At 40.1% G+C, this 20208-nt stretch overlaps 1 protein-coding gene across 1 annotated transcript; it reads left to right on the top strand.

The window, feature by feature from the left end:
- The first annotated feature begins 206 nt into the window (after nt 1–206).
- On the top strand, nt 207–19925 carry arid5a (AT-rich interactive domain 5A). The gene is made up of 7 exons (XM_062998667.1): nt 207–271; nt 8078–8166; nt 15738–15903; nt 16094–16146; nt 16902–16999; nt 17606–17759; nt 18765–19925. The coding sequence occupies exons 1-7, from the start codon at nt 268–270 to the stop codon at nt 19923–19925; spliced, it is 1725 nt and encodes a 574-aa protein (XP_062854737.1). The 5' UTR covers nt 207–267.
- The last annotated feature ends 283 nt before the right edge of the window (nt 19926–20208 follow it).

Raw genomic sequence — 20208 nt, 5'->3', positions numbered from 1 at the left:
CAGTACGTGTGGTAATAAGCAGCTTCATGTCTATTCTTAAACAATAGAAATCTAAACCAACTGCAGCAGCTCTTGCTCTCTTTGTGCTTTGCTTTAAAAGGAAGTGAGTGTTTGTTTTCACCCAATGAGAAACGGAACAACCAGCCTGGTTCAGACCTCGAGATTTCGAAAGGCTTTTGCCTTGTGGTGAGAGTGCACAGTCAAGACCTCAACACATCACACTCATACATACACTGAAGTAAAGCTAGAGACCACGCAGCACTCACCATGGGTACGTCTAAAAGTTTTCTTATTCTACTTTGATTGTATTTGTCTTATTGATAAAAGTTTATTAACTGTTATGAAGTTGTGTGACAGGTTATTGTCCTTTATTTACATAAACAAGTCTATCTGTGCAGACTTCATCAGCCTAATGATTTTCATACAGTCCAAAACTTAATATTAATTAAATATATTATAACTAATTAAAATGTATTAATCATATATCATAAATATTTAAACTAGAATTTGACCTGTCAGCTAGAAGGAGCGGTTAGATTAGATCTGATGACATCCTGTATTAAGAGTTATTACAGTACACTGAACTCATGCTCATATTTTTGGAATCAGTTGAGATAAATTCTGCTCTGTGAGGCTCATTATCATGCTGAAAATCGCTGTTATAAGATAGTAAATTGTAGCAGTAAAGACTCACACATGGTCAGAAACTCAGATCCGCTGTGTACCAGTAAAATGTTTCTCATACCAGTACATCACCACCAGCAGCTGAACTGTTAACACATGGCAGGTTTGGTCAGATGATTCATGCTGTTTACACTAAATATGTTTAAAATTAAGGTTCATCAGTTGCCGGAGTGAGAAGAGAAACACAATATGGTCTTTCATTGTCGCCACATGATATTTACATCAATAAGCGATTATACTGATGTTTAAAAAGTGCACATTTGTTTTGTCCATAATTTTTTTTTTTTATTAACTGCTTTTATTGTGCCCTTATTTTTGGCAAATGTTGATAAATTTTTTTAATTATTGGCTGTCACTTACAACTACAAATCAGTGTTGTATTTGGTCATAAATTGATCTCATTTATTGTTTACATTTAACATTGTAATGTATTGTTATTATGAAAATGTCATTGTTTATGTCAGTTATCATTTCACAAGATATTGTAGCTACATGCTTAGGGTGTGGTGGGTATTAAAAACCCTTTTGCTGCAAATTGAATTCTGAATGAAACTTGATCAACATCTGCCAAGATTATGGGCAAATGTACAGGGGTCCCTTCTGCCCCTTAACTCACAGACTATATAGTATATATACTTTATATATACTTTGTATATACGGTATATATAAGCACAAACCCACTTAGCAAAAAGCAGATCGTTTATTTATTTATTTAACTGGCAAATGTACAAAGAAATGACTTTTACATTTTGCCTGACTAAATTGATTGCATTTTGTAAATATAAACTAATTTTAAATTAGTTAGGACAGCTGCAAAATAAATTGAGTAAAAAATGTATACAATTTTCAAGTTACACTGTTTTGGAATGCTCCACTATAAGCAGCTGAATTAGTTAATATAATAAGGATATCATGATTGGGTATAAAATGAGGATCCACCAAACAAACAAAGAGCTGTTGATCATCATTTTTTGCCAAACTGCATGAGAGATTTGTTAATCAGTTCAAAAAGAACTTGTCCCAATGCATGATCGCAAGTAATTTAAATGTTTTTTAACACCTACAATACATAATATTGTAAAAAGATTCAGAGAATTTTATTTAAAGTAATCTCAATGTGTTTAGGGCAAGTCATGAAGCCATGAAATGTGCTACAGCATGAGAAATCACTATGCTTCTGTGATAAATCCAGCCACATGGGCTTGGGAGTACCTCAGAAAACATGAAATGCAACCTAAAATTTAACTAGGCATACAGAAAGCCATACATCAATACTACACAGAAGCTCTACAGAGTTCTCTAGTCCCAAACCTATCTTAGATGGACCAAAAGGCAATGGAAATGGGCTGTGGTCAGATGAGTCTAAGTCTGTCATGGTATTTGTGCATCAGTGCCCACGGCATAGGTGACTTACATATGTGTGAAGGTACCACTGACATGGGGCATACAGTATATTGGGAATTTAGAGCGATATATACTGCCATCAAGGTGATGTCTTTTCCTGAGAGGGCCATGATTGTTTTAGCAAGACTGCCAGGTCTCATTCTGTACATGCTACAACAGGGTGGCTTCATAAACACAGCACAGAGTGTGTGTGCTTGACTGGACTGCCTGCAGTTCTGATCTGTGTCATATTGAAAATATATGGTGGATCATGAAGAGAAGATTTAGACAGTGTTGACCACAGACTGTGCAGCTAATTATTGTATCAAACAAGAATGGCAAAAATGTAACTTCCACAACTGCAACAACTAATGTAATCAGTTCCCAAACCATTAAAAAGTCTTATTAATAGGATACTTGAATGCAGGGGTGAACACGCCCCAACTTTTTTTTTTTATATCTTAATATTTCAATATTCAATATTTGTGTATATTAAGATATATAATGCATTTGACTTATTATCTATCTGTGAATCTCTTATGCTACATTAAGAATGTAATTAACACCATATTGAGCTTGACACTGAGATAATGAGTTGAGGTTGTGTTGTGTAGAGAATGAGTTCAGATATTTGTGACTGTAGGCAGTTGAGGAAGTGGTTAAGGGAAACAGAGACACATACAGTACTGCTGCAGGCGTAAAATCCAGCATCTGATAATCTCACGATTTATTCATCATTTTATACAGGTGATTTTTTAGGGCAACCAGTAAATTACAGCATAAAAAATATCACATCCTGTTTCTATTTTATTGTTGTAAAAGTGAAACGAGATCTGCAATGACCTCTCGATCAGGAATTCGTAGACGGTTCAGAGCTGAATAGTTTTATAGGGCTACGTTCACATGGCTGGGAATTACTTTAATAATAATTGTTATAATAAAGATTTGTATTTGAATTGATTCTAAAATCTCACTCATGTTGACCTGTGAATAATATAAACTGGCACATTATTCACTGATATGTTCTATTTTGTGTAAATTTATGTGTGACTAATAATAATAATAATAATAAAATAATAATAATAATAATAATAATGTAATAACTGAGGCAGTCAGTGAAAGGGGGCAGTTACTTTTTCACAATCATGTAAATACCACAATTTAATTTGATCAGTTCAATCAATGCAATTTGTTAACAATTAAGGGTAAACACCCAGTACTTAGACCGCCTTGAGGCTTAGAATTAAACCATTACAGCCCCCAGCACAGAACCTTGTTGTACACCTAAATCTAAACACATTTAATTCAAAGAAAAATAAGAGACATGCATTAACCCTCCTGCTTTGTGTCTGTCCCTGCCACTTTTCTGAAGCTCATATACATAATGAAGCTGTGATGTTTATCTTTATATCACTTAATCATCACACAGTGCCACAGCACGTACAGGGTTCTGACTTGCCCTGTGCTTGTGGCGATAAACACGAATTGCAGAAGTCAAATAAATAAGAGAATGCCGCAAGCACAGGAAGTGTGTGATCTCGAAAGCAGAGTCCTGCGATATGCGTGGAAAATAGTGGTGAAGTGAGGAAGAGGAAGTTGGGCAGGGCAGAGGCCACAGGCAGTCTATAATTCGACACAAGAGAGCCCTGTGGATAACGCAACACACACTATTAAAATCATGCTGACTGTGTGTGGTGTCATATGAGTGTGTTGGGTAAGATATCAGCAGTCCAAGCACGATACGATCCCAGCATGATACAGTGAGGAGGAACTAATATTTAATTACTTATTCGATATTTGTGATTTAGTGTTCATCCCGTTTAAATATGAACTTATCAGTATGATCAATAAAGTGTGTATTTATGGGCATAAACATTTGTGAGCAGTGGTAGCTCAGTGCTTAAAGTACAAGACTAGTAACTGGAAGGTTGCTGGTTCAAGCCCCACATCTGCCAGGCTGCCACTGCTGGGCCCTTGAAATCGTAAATTAACAAGATGTGCTTAAAATTGTAAAGTAGTGAAGAAGATGTGAAACTACAGCCGCATTGCCAAGGTCAGGCAACTTTTTTCCAGTTTAGAGATATCTAATTCCCCAGTGGCGGCATGGTGGCTAAGTGAGTAGCACTGTCGCCTCACAGCAAGAAGGTCCTGGGTTTGATTCCCAGGTGGAGCGGTCCGGGTTCTTTCTGTGCTGAGTTTGCATGTTCTCCCTGTGTCTGTGTGGGTTTCCTCTGGGAGCTCCGGTTTCCTCCCACAGTCCAAAAACATGCAGTCAAGTTAATTGGAGACACTGAATTGCCATATAGGTGTGTGTGTGTGTGTGTGTGTGTGTGTGTGTGTGTCTGCCCTGCGATGAACTGGCACCCCGTCCAGGGTGTTACAGTGTGCCTTGCGCCCATTGAAAAGCTGGGATAGGCTCCAGCACCCCCCTGCGACCCTAATTGGATAAGTGGTTAAGACAGTGAGTGAGTGAGTAATTCCCCAGTGAACTCCAGATACCTGCTTTTACGTAATCCTCACTGGCCGCAGGCTGGCACACGCCTCGTCCTACACACGTAAAGCCTCTGAGGAATTCTTACAGAAAGCCCTAACACTGTGGAGGATTACACTATGCCTTATGTGTTCCTCTGCTGCTTGTGCCATTGCCTAGACCACACAATAGCACTAGCAAGAAGGTCAAGTCAAGTCAAATTTATTTGTACAGCGCATTTTACAATACACATTGTCTCAAAGCAACTTTACAGAATCCAGGACAGACAGACCAAAACCCCCCGTCGAGCAAACCAAGGGTGACAGTGGCAAGGAAACACTCCCTTAAATTACAGGAAGAAACCTTGAGAGGAACCAGACTTAGCAGGGACCCATCCAATTTGGCTGAAGGTGATTCCCCGTCGGACCTCAGACGAGACCAGTTATGTTTGCGCAACCTGAGTGCCAGGCAACCCTTTCTAAAATTATAGGTCACAAACTAGGTCACAGTTGGGGCCACAGAATGGCTGCAGAATGCAGAATGGCCGCAGAATGACACTGACTGTGACTCAAAAGAGTGGCTACCCATGAAAGAGAATAAATTACATTGGAAAAAAAATCTGAAATTCCTTTACACCAAAATTGTCAAATTATTTATTGAAGGATCTTTCATTGGGTGCAAATGCACAATGCGTCTGGAACAATTGTTGGAAGTTGGAAGAAAGTTAGAAGCATCTAATCAGTTTCCGTTTACTTATCAGTTTCAAACATTTAAGATTGCATATTAAACTGGAGGTGTTTTACTGTTTATGCATCAGTTAGACTCATTTTCAGATCCAAATGAGTCAGTTCAGGTTGAACAGTAATGAAATTCTGAGACTTTAGAACATTATGAGTGTTCAAACTTTTGCACATCATTTTGTTCTATTTTTGAAGTTCAGCGAACAGTAACGTTAGCAGAAACTTGTCACGCGATGACTTCTTTTTATTAAAAAAAAAAAAAAGATTTGATATGTGTAATAATAACATTAATAACTATATGGGTGTGTATAGACGTGTTCTGTGTTTGTACAGTTAGATTTTATAATAGAACAGGGTATTGCATGGCTGTGGTTTATACACACAGACAGGAAGCAAGGTTGTAACCATGTGGTTTCATATTAGATTATTTCTCTCTCTCTCTCTCTCTCTCTCTCTCTCTCTCTCTCTCTCTCTCTCTCTCTCTCTCTCTCTCTCTGCCTTGAATTTATGTGTACAGAGAGTATAATATCAAAAAGATAACATTTCCTAAACAAATGGTGCAAAAGAAACCAAAATATGAGGGTTCTTCAAAAAGTTTCCTCCCTTTTTTTTACTCTATTTATTAAGAATTATAAAAAGAAATGACATCACTTTTCTACATAATCATGTTCCGATGCATTTTTTTCAGCATCGTACCAACTTTTTAATGCCATCGGCAAAAATTTTTTTGGTTGAGCGTGTAGCCACTGATGCAGCGCTGCTTTCACATCATCATCACATGAAAATCTTCTTCCCTTAAAGCTTCTTTGAGCGTCCAAAAAGGTGGAAATCAGATGGAGCTAAATCCAGACTATAAGCGTCTCTCAGTCTCTCAGACGCGACCGATTACTCCTCCTCCCACCCACACTGTTTCCAAACAAAATATAAAAGTGCGGAAACTTTTTGAAGATCCCTTGTATATAGACATATAGTGACACTATGGGTTCTTTACCTGCCCTTAGCTAAGGACCACTGTTCCATGTTATTTTTAATAGGTGCATTGATACTAGTGCTGTTGTGCAGGTTGTGCCACAATATTAAATTACATGACAGAAATTTCCGCACCACCGAAATAATATTCTATGTTGCTGTGTGAACACATCTTTTACAACTCAAATTTGTAAAAGATGTGTTCTAATTATTCAGTCAGGTAGAAAAAATAAGTCAGGTCGCAAAAATTATTCAAATCTCAGAACTGCAGTGACATGTTAATTATGTATGTATGTAAACTTTTGACTGTGAAAAAAACAGCCCAAAAAGCAAAGAACGTTTTATTTAGATACATTTTTCAATGGGCCAGGAGTGAATAAATATGTACATGTAGTATAAGTACATGTACTGAACATACATTCCTACTTCTTTAACTCTATAGAGAAATATTCTTGTTTATTCTTGTTTATTTTTATTCCTTAATTCACCTTCACAGTGTAATACTAACCCACTTTGGAGTTATTTGGTGCTCTATTCAATCACTCTCTCACGTCAACAATAAATACTAAAGAATGGACTTGCCTTTATTAATGACCGCTGTCATGTCTTCTATTAATTTTTTAATCATTGCCCATTGGTAGCTGATAGTACTGATTCAAACGTTGTTTTGTCTAGTCTGGTGGTGAGTGACCTTGAGAACCACAGTGAACTCAACTCTGAGACAAAACTGTACAGATGTAATATAGAATATGGATTATGATTTTCAAACTACATGCTCAAAAATATATGAGCAAACAACCACATATATAAAATCAACAATATTAAATGAATGATATGATTCCAACTCATTTACATTATTAGAAATTTAGCAGGAGCTTTAAGCAACTTACAACTTACAATACAAGCAACTGAGGGTAAACGACCTTGCTCAGGGGCTGAACAGTATGAACTTGGTGGTGGTGAGACAGGACCAAGCAACCATCCAATCAATAGCGATAATCCAGTAGTTTAACCACTGAGCTACCACTGCCCTTGGTGGGTGACACGATGGCTTGGTGGGTAACACAGCAAGAAGATCCTGGGTTCAATTCCCAGCTGGAGCGACCCGGGTCCTTTCTGTGTGGGGTTTGTATGTTCTCCCTGTGTCTGTGTGGGTTTCCTCCAGGAGCTCCGGTTTCCTCCCTTAGTCCAATGACGTGCAATTGGAGATACGAAATTGTCCTTGACTGTGTTTTACATTAAACTTAAACTGATAGATCTTGTGTAACCAGTAACTACCTGTTCTGTCATTAATGATAATATGATGCCCTTACAAATGATAATAAACTGCCCTTGGTATGCCTGACTAATGGTCATGTTTAGATACTTTTTTAAATTTACCAGCAGTGCTACATCAATACAGTAAATTAAACAATGTGCAGAGTGCAGAATAAACTCATCCCTGATGTTTAAGCACATGCTAGCCTTCACAAATGTCAGCAGTTTGTTCTTTCATCTGTAACACCTTGCAGAAGGTTCGAGGAGCATTATAGGTGAATGTTGATATTAGTAATGTGTATTTAAATGAACAGAAGATCCTCTTTGCTAGACCCTGTTATGTTCCACAGCAGCTGAATCACTGCAATGCTTTTCACTGTAGCTATATGTATTTGCTGCTTGTGGTTTCACTGAAGACGCCTCTATCTGCTGCATCTGTTCAGCGGAACACAATCACAATCATACCACTAAAAACAACAACAGCATCCGGGTGTGTCATTCTCCCAGTCGCCTTTCATACGTGCATCATTAAACTGCCTATAACTGAAATCCACTGTTTGTGGGTTCTTTTTAGTGTCTGACCCTCGTGGAGAGGTGAACGGGGAAGAGGAACCGATAGAAGTTTGTGAGGAGAGAACGGAGAAGAGAAATTCACCAAACCAGGTGGGAACAGGTCAAGCTAGTACATGTACTTTATTGTCGAGTAGTGGCAGCTTTAGTAGCCAAAGCCAACTTATACTGAAGTAGTCATTTAAGTAAGCGTTTGAGAAAGTGTAAGAAAGTATGTAGTGGAAAAACAAGCATGGTTATAACTAGATAGATAGATAGATAAATAGATAGACAGACACTTGTTAATTAATGTATTTACTGCATAATACAGATGCACTCCCTTCGCTTGTGAAATGACAGTTTCATCAGTGTAATTATCCATCAAAATGTTTAATAACCAAAGTGCAATATGGTGTCCCACAAGGCTTTGTTGTTGGCCACTTGTTGCTCTTACTAGTGTACAAACCCTTGGTAATTCAGCCTTTTCATCAAACTGTCTGAATGCACTGAAAGGCGCTGTCATGTTAGTATGGTCAACCTCAAATACACATGGTCAAAGACCTTTTTTTTTAAAGATTATGCATTATGGTGTCCCACAAGGCTCTATTTGAAACCACGCTTGTTCTGACCTATAAGCAGTTCCTGGGCTGTTTAGCTAGTGTTCATGGCTGGATCAATCTGCCTAGATACAGAGATGATACTGTGCACTGTTAGCCTGGGCAAGCATAAAAACAAGCTCCTAGATCAGTCTAGTTCAGGTTCAGGAATGGATATAGATCATGATCTGAAGGAATCTCAGTAGGTTCTGTTCTAGGCCACCGACTGTTTTCAAACCTCAAGCTGAAACAAAACAACTGTACGTAGTGGTACTGTGTGATTAGCGCTATGCTAAGATTTTAATGTGGAAAGTAACATTTTATCTGTGCACATCGGAGAAATTAAAACATGAGTGAAACATGGGCAAATATATATTCCTATATGCTACAAGAAAACACACCCTGCATTACTACTGTACATATTTCAAAAGTTTCTGTAGTAATTGTAGCAATAGCATTACAAACCACTTCTGAGTTACTGCTGCTAGACATTAAAAGACGTAAGATGTAAGTTTTCATAACGGTGGAAATCAGAATCAGCAGATGAGCACATGTTCACGCAAGAGCCTCTATGAGTCAGTCTGGATTTTTTCTCCATTTCTCGGCCGCTAAGAAAGAGAACTTTTAAAGTGATGTGTGTGCAGAACAAGTTTCAGGAGGTTATCACTCATTACTCACCCTGGTGTGATCGTGCCTTTGATGGCAATATGAGTCTCAACATGTTTAGTCTTGATGGTGAAAAAGTTAACATGAGTTGATTTGTTTTTAATGCTTTTATTTGACAAATTGTACCTGGTTTTATTATAATAAGATGTTGCTACTTTTCACAAAACTTGCACACAATAAATAATCAATCAAAAGTAGTGACGTTTCTCTTGAACAAAATTATCAAACAAATGGAAGAATCAACGATGTTAAACATCTCCGTTATTAGAATTGGTTTCATAATCCAAGTGGAAAGCTCATAAAACCTACCATTGCCACCAGCCAGGTGACCTCCACAGTAATCACCTCCATTCCTACACCCCACACAAACTTCTCTGCTCAAAAGGAGCCCAGAGATGAGACAAAAATTTACACACAATCATTTAATTAATCAGATCAAACCTAAGATTTAGATAAAACATAAATAAATGTATTTGGAAATAATCAGAATGTTGTTTGGAAATAGAAAAGTTGTGTGTATGATCCCAGGAACATCATGACCACAACCTCACAAAAGAGCTACAGTGCTACAAAAATTTTTAACTTCTAGACGTCTCAAGCCTGTATATGCCAACAGCTTTGCTCATTTTATTACAACCTCAAATCAGACTAAAAAAAGTTGGGACAGTATAGGAAATACAACTAAATAAAAACCCAGTGTTCCTTACATTTACTTTGACTTTTATTTTCTCCATCTACAGTGCATAATATCATTGAACAATTTAAGTAAATGTGAAAAAACACTGTTTTTTATCTACTGTCCTATTTTCCATACTGTCCCAACTTATTCTAAGTTGTGGTTGTAATTTGTGGTAACTAAAACCTCTTGGCTTGTCAAGACTTGGCCTAATTGGGTGGACTGGCTGCTCTATATTGCTTTTAGATGTTAGAAAGAGAGTTTGTGTTGCCTTGTGATGGAGTGCCTTCCTGCCCTGAACACAGTGTTTTCAAGTGGTACCAGACCCTCCAAGACCTTGATGAAATAGCATGAATAATAAATTAATGAATGAATGGAGGGTTGTGAGTTAAAATCCAACCCAAGAGGCCCTGTTGATGCTGTAAATAAAGCCTCCAACATTAAGACACGAGCCGGAATAAGACTGTGCGACAGTAACGTGCCATCAGATGTACTAATTTTCTTTGGTAAATTAGTTTTTTAATTCAGAATTTTAAAGTTACCCTTCCAGTAGGGACCTTGGAGCATGAATCTACTTACAGTGAATAACCTTTAGACGTTATTAACACGTCGTGCCTATATTAGCACTACATTGAGTAAAGAAGATTCAAGACACCACTTACAGCAAGTTTGTCACACCAGACTGTTTTTAGTCGCGGTTTTGAGGGGGCGAGAACTGTCGGACAACAAACTGCTTCCTGTTTGAAAACGGAATTTCACATTTCAACAGCTTTGTGGTTTGAAATATCGATAATGTAACACTGCACAACGTCAAATACTTCACGTAATGAGCAGCAGGATTTTTAAAGCACCGTTTTTAGTCTTTCTTTGAAATTTTTAAGTCTTTTAAAGGTTCCCTTCTTCGGATTCCAAGAAGAACCCAAAATTGTCTTCTTTGAAGCTGGTTTTGTCAATTTCACAGGAAGTGTGTGCAGACAGCAGCCTCTCGATGCTGCGGGTGATATTTCAGTAAAGAGCAGAATCTGGTTGGGTTGATATGTTCTGATATAAACAGGTTTCACTTAGTGGTGCACATTTTAAAGAGAGCATGGTGTGACTCATTTAGGGTTACCCTGCTGTGGCCTAAACCTGCGATATTGTTCCCTTAGCAGAACACAGAACTGATTTCAACTTTGTCTTACAAGCTACTCATTCCAGTACTAAGAAATAGGACCCGCATCTTCAATATTACTCAGTTTCAGCAGCTAGCATCTTAGCACTCGATATTAGTCATTTCGTGGCCAGTTTCTGGGAAGAAGTGCTGAGCTCTCTGAGGAACTCAATTCACTCTGAAACTGACGAGCACCGTGCCGCGTTTTCATGAGGCCCCCGGTGCTGCCACGGAAAGTCATGGTTTACTGTTCGCTCACTGTGTTGACTCATCCGATTGTTTCTCATGATATTGCCAGTGTTTATTGAAATTGAAATGACAAGACGTGAATTTACATCACAGACTTAAAAGTATGTAGACACACTTACGTATCAGTGGGTTCAGATATTTTTTTTACCGCACTTACTGCAATTCCATTTACGAACACAAACATTGGCAGTTGAACGAGTTTTGGTCAGCATTGGGGAAACTGCCTACTGACTGGAATTTGTTACTGATGACTTGGACTAAGGAGCAGAAGTAGAGGCGTCATAGTCACTCAGCAACCTATTAGTTCATGGTTAAGGAAAGCTTGCTTGACTGTGTTCCGGCAGCTTCAAATTAATCTGCTTTTTGGTGGTTCTGCCATTACGTCTGTTCATCAATACAAATTTTCCATTAGACTAGGCTGGGGTTTCTTTCCAACCTTGGCAACAAGACCACTGTTCCAGGCATTTTAAACTTACAGACAATAATCTATGCAGATAATCTTGGGACCAGATTTACTGTAATTCCATTTCCAAACACATACGCTGGCAGTTGAACAAGTTTTGGTGAGCGATAGTGAAACTGTCTACTGACTGGAATTTGTTACAGATCACGAGGACTAAGGAGCAGGAGTAGGGGTGCCATGGTCACTCAGCAGCCTAGTAGCCCTAGACCATGGGAAGCTTGCTTGACTGTGTTCCAAAAGCTAAAAATTCATGGCAGATCTGCTTTTTGATGGCTCTTGGGTTACATCTTACCATCAGCCAGACATTTTACCTCAGAATAAGGTGTCGGCTTGGGGTCTTGGCAGTAAGACCACTGTTCCAGGCATTTTAAACCTACAGACAATAATCTATGCAGATAATCTTGGACCTGACTTACTGCAATTCCATTTCCGAACACAAACGTTGACAGTTGAACGAGTTCTGGTCAACACTGGTGAAACTGTCTACTGACTGGTATGTGTTACTGATCACTTGAACTAAGGAGCAGGAGCGTCGTGGTCACTCAGCTGCCTCCTAGTCCATGACTGTGTTCCGGCCGCTTTAAATTCATGGCAGATCTGCTTTTTAGTGGTTCCTCCGTTACGTCTGATCATCAGTAGAAATTTTACCTCAGAATAAGGTTTGGGGTTTCTTTCCAACCTTGACAGTAAGACCACTGTTCCAAGCATTTTAAACCTTCTGATAGTAATCTGTGCAGACCTAAAGTTGCCCAGTTGTGATCAGGGTGGATTCCTGTCCTAAAGCCGACTCATTTAGGCTAGTGCACTAGTTTAAACACATAAAGGGCGCCCGGTCAGATGCCTGCAGCAGATAAAATTGGCTTCCAGTCTACTGGGTGGGAAAGACCGCACTAATGGGTGGACCTTGGTTGCCCAGGGTGCCTGTACAGAAAGTGGAGGAGCGCAGAAATCGGGGCGTGGCTCTCTGCATGCAAAGTCAACCTCACACGCAAATCCAACCAAAGTATGGGTGAATAAGAAGGGATTGGTGGACTGCTCACACGTCAGAGGGATTGTGTCAGGCGAATATACACCCTCTTTGGATGCCGCCGGTGTCCCCAGCAGCGGATTGGCTACGCTAAATTGAGAGAAAAAAGGGGATAAAATGCATAAATAAATAAAAAACACAACACACAATGTGACTAAATTGCACCTGCGTGTATCAAGCAGCATTCTCATACACAGAACTGGAAATCTCACACCACAGTACAGAAATGACAAACTCACTTCTAGATTCTTATATTGCAGAACGACTGGGAAATTATACCCAGAAATTACACCGAGAATTTCTTCAGTGAGTCAGTTGAACGTAGGTACGTGCTTTTCTTTTTTCCACCCGGTACTTTTTTTAACAGAGCTCATGATCTGAATAATATCAGAGCGATTTTTGGAGCGAATAATCAGCTTTGCCACATCAACCACAACTTTTTCCTCACTTCATGAAAACACTGCTGAACGGTTTAGTGTGTGATTGATCCTGTGACAGTTGGTGTGTGTTTTTGCTGGCCTGGTGTTTTTCATTTCCTGCTTGTGGCTGAGGCCTCACTGTGCCTCATTGTCTCAGCACTTTGTTTATTCTGGTTGGCACTTTGGCACACTTCCACTTTTTGGCATGAGCATGAACAATGTGATACTTTTTAGCAGATCAAAATTACCCATTTTTTTTCAAGCGACCATAAGTAAAAGCTGAAGTTAGTCAGGCATCGCTGGAGAAGGTCTGGTGGTAAGATTTGTATTTATGATTCATTTAAGTCGTCATTTGTTAATTACTGTTGACATCCAAACCTTTATTTACTTATTTATGTGAGTCAGATTGAGTGAATTAGATAGTAGATGAGTGATTTAGTAAGTGAGCAAGTAAATAATGACTTAGTATTTGATTGAGTGAATAAATATGTAAGTGGGTGAGTGAATGAGTTAATTAGTAAATGAGTGAGTAAGTGAGTGAGTGACTTAAGTTAGTGAGTGAGTCAGTAAGTGGGTAAGTGAATGGATTACTTAGTAAATGGGTGAGTAAATGAGTGAGTGAGGGAGCGAGCGACTGAATGATTGACTGACTGCCTGACTTAACAAGTTAGTGAGTAAGTGAGTCAGTAAGTGGGTGAGTGAGGCAGTAAGTGGGCGAGTAAATTAGTTAATTAGTAAATGGGTGATTGAGCGAGCAACTGACTGACTGACTTAACAAGTGAGGCAGTAAGTGGGTAAGTAAGTCAGTAAGTGGGTGAGTAAATGAGGTCATCAGTAAATGGGTGAGTGAGTGACTGACTTAACGAGTTAGTAAGTGGGTGAGTGAATTAATACGTGATTAATTAATGAGTGAGTGTGAGTACTTATTATCTCACTCACAAATTTGCTTATTAACTCACTCATTTACTTACTAACTCATTAACTCAATCAGTTACTAACTTGCAAATTTGTGAGTGAGATAAATACTCACACTCACTCATTAATTAATCACTTACTAATTCACTTACCTACTTACTAACTCGTTAAGTCAGTCAGTCAATGAGTGAGTTAATAAGTAAGTTAGTGAGTGAGCAGTGAGTGAGTAGCTCTGTGCAGACCACTGGAGTTTTTTTTAAACAAAGCTGTTATTAGCGTCTTTATAGATCTTGCTTTGTGCACAAGGACCCAGTCATGCTAGAACAGGAATGGACCTTCCCTAAACTGTTGCTGCAAAGCTGGAAGCTTTTCATTTCCTTTATATAACTGAGGGATTACACCTCTTAAGAATTGTTTTGGCTGTTTTGGCTGTTGTGACTATAACAGCCTCCACTTTTTTGAAAGCCTTTCCTCGAGATTTTACAGTGTGTCTGTGGACAATTGTACCTGATAAGTTAAAACAGCTGGATGTTGTATCAGCCTGGTTTGTTGCCATCTGTATATAACGGATTTATTACACCTGTTAGGAATTGTTGTGGTGGAAACACATGAATTTGTACATTAGAATGGGGTGTCCCAATACTTTTGTCTATACAGTGTAGCTGTTACAGTAAGTGTGTGGTGGTTGCGTCTCCTGCTGTGTAGAAATGATGAGTGAGAGTGCAGCGCGGTGCACAGTGTGAAACCCCCGGTCTGTTTCGTTTCTAATAGAATGACTGCTTACTCGTTGAAAGTGGTGGTTAAAAAAACTGCCATGTTTTTATTTTCTCACTCTTACTATGACTCGTCCCGGAAGGACGAGATGTGAACCCACATTCACTCGAAATTTGGTCTCATTTCAAGTGAATGAGAAAGTGAATTAGATCAGGGTTTTTTTTAATCAGAGATGTTTACATGAAAGTGAAATTTAACGATCGGTCAAAGCAAAATAGGATCGACTTCCAGTAACTGGTGCGTACAGTCAGTTATTCAGGATTATGTGATGTTCAGTAGCTCAGAGAATCTTCTTTAATATTTCTTCATGCTGTTTCAGTTGTTTAGAAGAATGTTATTTTAAAGGAGAACCAATTGTGTCCATCCGGGTCCAATTCCCCATTATCCTTAAACTGCTGGCACTTAAAGAACACCCACTCTGGTTTAGAAGGGTCAGTGACTAGCACGCGCCTCCTCTGACACGCGTGTAGCCGCCAGATGTTTATTACTACTACGAGGGATTTTAAAAAGTTTCCTCACTTTTATATTTTTATTGGAAATGGTGAGGGCAGGAAGAGTAGTAATCGGTCCGACAGGCTGAGAGAGAGCTGATGACTAGAAGCTCTCAGCCTTCATTTTCTGTGGCATAAATAAGTCTTGGCCGCCCAACAACCTGTCAGCAGTTGGTGGTTTGTTCTTCCTTGGAGCAGTGTTGAATGTGTGCTTCAGAAAATCAGCGCATTTAAAATTGTTATTTTACTTTTTTCTCAGTCCAATATTCTAATGGAGAGCTCAGAACTGATTAATAGTGGTACAGAGGAGTTCCAGACCGAACAATCAGAGAGCGAGGAGAAGAATTTTGTGATGAATCTGCATCGTTTCATGAAGGACAGAGGGACGCCCATTGAGAGAATACCTCATCTAGGATTTAAACAGAGTGAGTACACCTCGTCTAGTTCCTTTCAAGTCTTATTAATAAAAGGTTATTATTAATTGCAGCATTATTAAAGAGAAATAAATGAAAACCTTTTATTTTTATGTTTTATCTCAGCTTTATTACTTGATTTTTTCTCAGGTGATTTAATAGTTGAAATGAGTTTATCATTTGAACTTCCTGTCTCTTGCAGTCAACCTGTGGAAAATCTACAAAGCCGTGGAGTTACTCGGAGGCTATGACTCGGTACGTAAATAGCGCTCGTTTGTTTTCCATGCTAGCTGAAAGCATCATAAGATCAGGTCCAGCTCTTTGAAGGATTGAAGAATGTGTTTGTGGCCATCGCTGAGCCAAGAGTCTCGCTCCATCTCTGAGTGGAAACTGAGGTGGCCCAATTTTACATGAAAGCAGTGGCCGTTGTAACCACAATGAGAGCGCAGGGGTCCATTTACCCTTCAAAGACGGTCTAAAGCCTTGGAGCAGACCCCCTGCTACCTCTGCTTTGTTGTGCTTACCCAGAAGTTTCCATTCAGTGTAAAGGAGTGAGTGTGTGGTTAGCAGTAGCCAGCTTACATTCTGGCCAGTAATCTATATCCAGCCTTATGGTTCTTATCCAGCCTTGTGGTTCTAGTACCACAATGCACTACATGGGGAAGGACCAACAAACAAGGGGTTCTTGTACTTTTTGCAACCTACTTCAGTGTAAGAAAGAAAGAAAAAATACTTGTCATTGAACCACATATTAATATATTTCATCTATCAAGGAAGTGGAAACATTTGGTCAAAGTGAGAAACATTAACCACAAGTAGACAATATACAGAAAAAAAGTGAACAGTAATAATAAAGTGCATTATGGGTAAATAGTTAATGCCCAGGCCTTTTAAGCTTAAATTAAATGTTGAATCAGTACCATGCTAATCGCAGTAATGAGACTCATCAGTGAAGTAAACTGAGGTACATGCAAGTTTCTTATGGCGTCTGTGTGGGTTTGTGTTATCAGGTGACGGCTCGACGGCTGTGGAAGAACGTGTACGATGAGTTGGGTGGAAGTCCGGGCAGCACCAGCGCTGCTACTTGCACACGAAGACATTATGAGAGGTAAAATCCATAAAAACCCACTGCAACACTGTGCACATAAAACTGCTAAACACTGGGCAATTCACTCGCTTTTGCTGTCTACCGTCTATGTAGATGTAACTGCAGCTTTTGGTTGAAATGTGCTAGAATGTCTAGCTTTCAAACAGCAGTTAAATCACTTATTAGTTTAATAAATACACCACAAAAGGACAAATAGTCTTAATATACTGTATATGCCAGTAAGATGCCAGTGGTAGCTTTGGGGTTATCTTCTACCCTCTATAAAGTCAACAGTTCAAATTTCAGGAGTGCTAAAGAACAACTGTTGGGCGCCTGAGCCATAACTGATCATGTGTCTAGACCAGGGGTTTTCAACCTGTGGAGCTCACCCCCCAAGAGGTACCTGTCCAAGGGGGCGTGACATTACGAGATTTTTTTACTTCTAAAAATAAAGCAATTCAAGCAAGTTCAAGGTCGGCAAATGGAAGGGGGCACATGCCCAAAAAGGTTGAAAACCCCTGGTCTACACCACCATGTTGAGCTGATAAGTGGTGACTGTGTTTCTACTCTTCTGAATGTCTTTAGTTTTACCGATCATGGTTGTGTCTCTCAAATTTCCCTTGCCAGGTTAGTGCTGCCTTTTGAAAGACATTGTCGAGGGGAGGCGGATAAGCCCCTTCCACCATCGAAACCCCGCAAACCGTACAAGAGGAGCGAGGAAAGCAAAAACAAATCGGACAGCAAGAAAAAACGCAGGGCAACAGACAGAGATGACCAGGAGGTAAATCAACACGGTGACGAATGCAGTCTGAAAATGTTTCTTGGTTCACTGTATGTATGTAGTAAAAATGCACAGCTGAAAAGATCTCAGCCGTGCTGGATACAGTCTGGATTGGCTCTTAATAGACACAGTTGGCCGTATCTGAGGTCAAATGGGGTTTCTCCTCAATGCGACCTGTGCTATTGGATCAAAACGGCAGCATGAATGGTGGAGGATTTACATAGGGCATAGTGTGGCTTTCCACATGTGCTAAGGCTGGCAACTGCTCACACACACACATGCACAAATACATGATACATGAATGATAAACAGTAAATTCATTCATTTTCACGGGGGGGTGCTGGAGCCTATCCCAGCTATTCAATGGGCGCAAGGCACACAGTAACACTCTGGACGGGACGCCAGTCCATCGCAGGGCAGAGACACATACACACACACACACACACACACACACACCTATTCACTTATAGGGCAATTCAGTGTCTCCAATTAACCTGATGTTTTTGGACTGTGGGAGGAAACCGGAGCTCCCAGAGGAAACCCACGCAGACACAGGGAGAACATGCAAACTCCACACAAAAAGGACCCAGACTGCCACGCCTGGGGATCAAACCCAGGACCTTCTTGCTGTGAGGCAACAGTGCTACCCACTAAGCCACTGTGCCGCCCTAAACAGTAAATTGCTGTGACAAATATACAGTAAGCAAATACAATGGGGGGGCAATTACTTTTTTTACTCCCCTCTATAACAATGTGGAATACCTGAGCCAGTCAAATAGGGTAAATTGCTAGATTATCATTACAGAAATCAACATAATTGTTAGCATATTAGCAGTCAGACACTAGCCTGGAAGGGGCTAGTGTATTTCAAGCTCAGAACAGCTAGCTTTAGCTAACCATTAAAACCATTAATTGTACCTTTAATGATGCTTCAACAATAAAACAATTAAACAATTGCTTCACTATCATTCTGACTTTTCTTTTGAATGGTCTCTTGTTTCTTAGGAGGATCTTAGAGCCAATCACCACTGTGAACATGGAGTCTGTCCACACTCTGGACCATGGCCTAGACCATTAGAATATCCGGACGGTGACCAGGTTTCATCTGCAGACACGTGCCTCAGAGAGAAGCCTCTCATTCAACCGCTAATCCCAACTCTTGGAATTTCACCTCTAGAGAAGAAGAAACGTACAGCACAGGCCAGTCTGAGCGTATCACTCCCTGCTGGCTTGGAGGAGGTTGCTGAACCAGAAAGACCCTCTGTTATCCAGCTTTCACACTCTTCCACGCCATCGGGACGTATTAGCCACGCCTCTGAGGGCTCACCCCTTCCCCTGTCCTCTCCCCCGTCATCACGCAGCCCGTCTCCTTTCTCTGTTTCTTCCGATGACTGTGTAGCCATGCCAGAAAAGAAGACACCTGCTTCCGAGGCAGAGAAACAGAAGCCAGCAAGCTTTGGGACCGCCCCTTCACCCAAGTCTGGCAGCGGAGTAAGGGTGTGCCAGCCACTACCTATCGGACACTTCGCCTCCCCTAAAGACCTGTCCTTTTTGGCCCGTCCACATTACAACCTCTTGCACCTCACTTCTACACATCCAGACAAAACCCAGAGGCACTCGGGTCTCCGGATCTCCATGCCTGCCACTCTCGGCTCCACATGTTGGGTGCCATCTGCCTCAAGCTTCACCAGGGTCATTCCTCGGGCCTATGACCCATATCACAGGCCTGTATCACTTCAGCCGCCATATAAACCTCACGCTCCTCAACCCAAGAGGCCAAACAGTGCTGAGATTTATGCCAAAAAGACCCCATCTTCCTTATACTTCCCAGATCGCAAGGACAAATCGAAGATGGTACTTCCCAAGCCTATGACAACTCAACAGTTCCTAATTCATCAGCCTACTGGACTGCCCATGCCATACCTTCTGCCATCTTTTGAGCGACCTAGAGAGTCAGTGGAACAAATGAAAACTTTACCGCTTCATCCAGTCTTGCTTCCTTCTCATCTTAGCATTCCTCAATCCTCTACTCATCCCACACATCCACTTCCGATGGGTGCCACCTTGCCTGGACCATATCAGCCAGCTTTGCATCCGTACCCTTACTCAGTGCCAATCTGGCATCCACCTCCCGGATACAGCATGGCAACGCTGCAGCCATTTTAACCTGAACTTTTTTTTTTTTACTTGTACTGTTGTACTGCAGATGGTTGTACTTTAGGTCATATTTTTATGGTTTTGCACAGGCAAAAATGGAAATCATTCTTACTTGAGTTGGCATTACCATAGTGCCTTTTGAAAATAAATGAGCCTCAGGATACTTGTACTTGAATTTTTTTACAGCTGTATGGACATTTTCTACTGTATTTGACCAGTCAAACATAAAATATTGGTAAATAATGACTGTAGAATTTCTACCCTGCACTGATTGCCTGTGTACAGGCCTGTG

The sequence above is a fragment of the Trichomycterus rosablanca genome, chromosome 7 (genome assembly GCF_030014385.1).
Source record: "Trichomycterus rosablanca isolate fTriRos1 chromosome 7, fTriRos1.hap1, whole genome shotgun sequence".
Taxonomy (NCBI): domain Eukaryota; kingdom Metazoa; phylum Chordata; class Actinopteri; order Siluriformes; family Trichomycteridae; genus Trichomycterus; species Trichomycterus rosablanca.
This window is presented reverse-complemented; position numbering and strand designations above follow the sequence as displayed.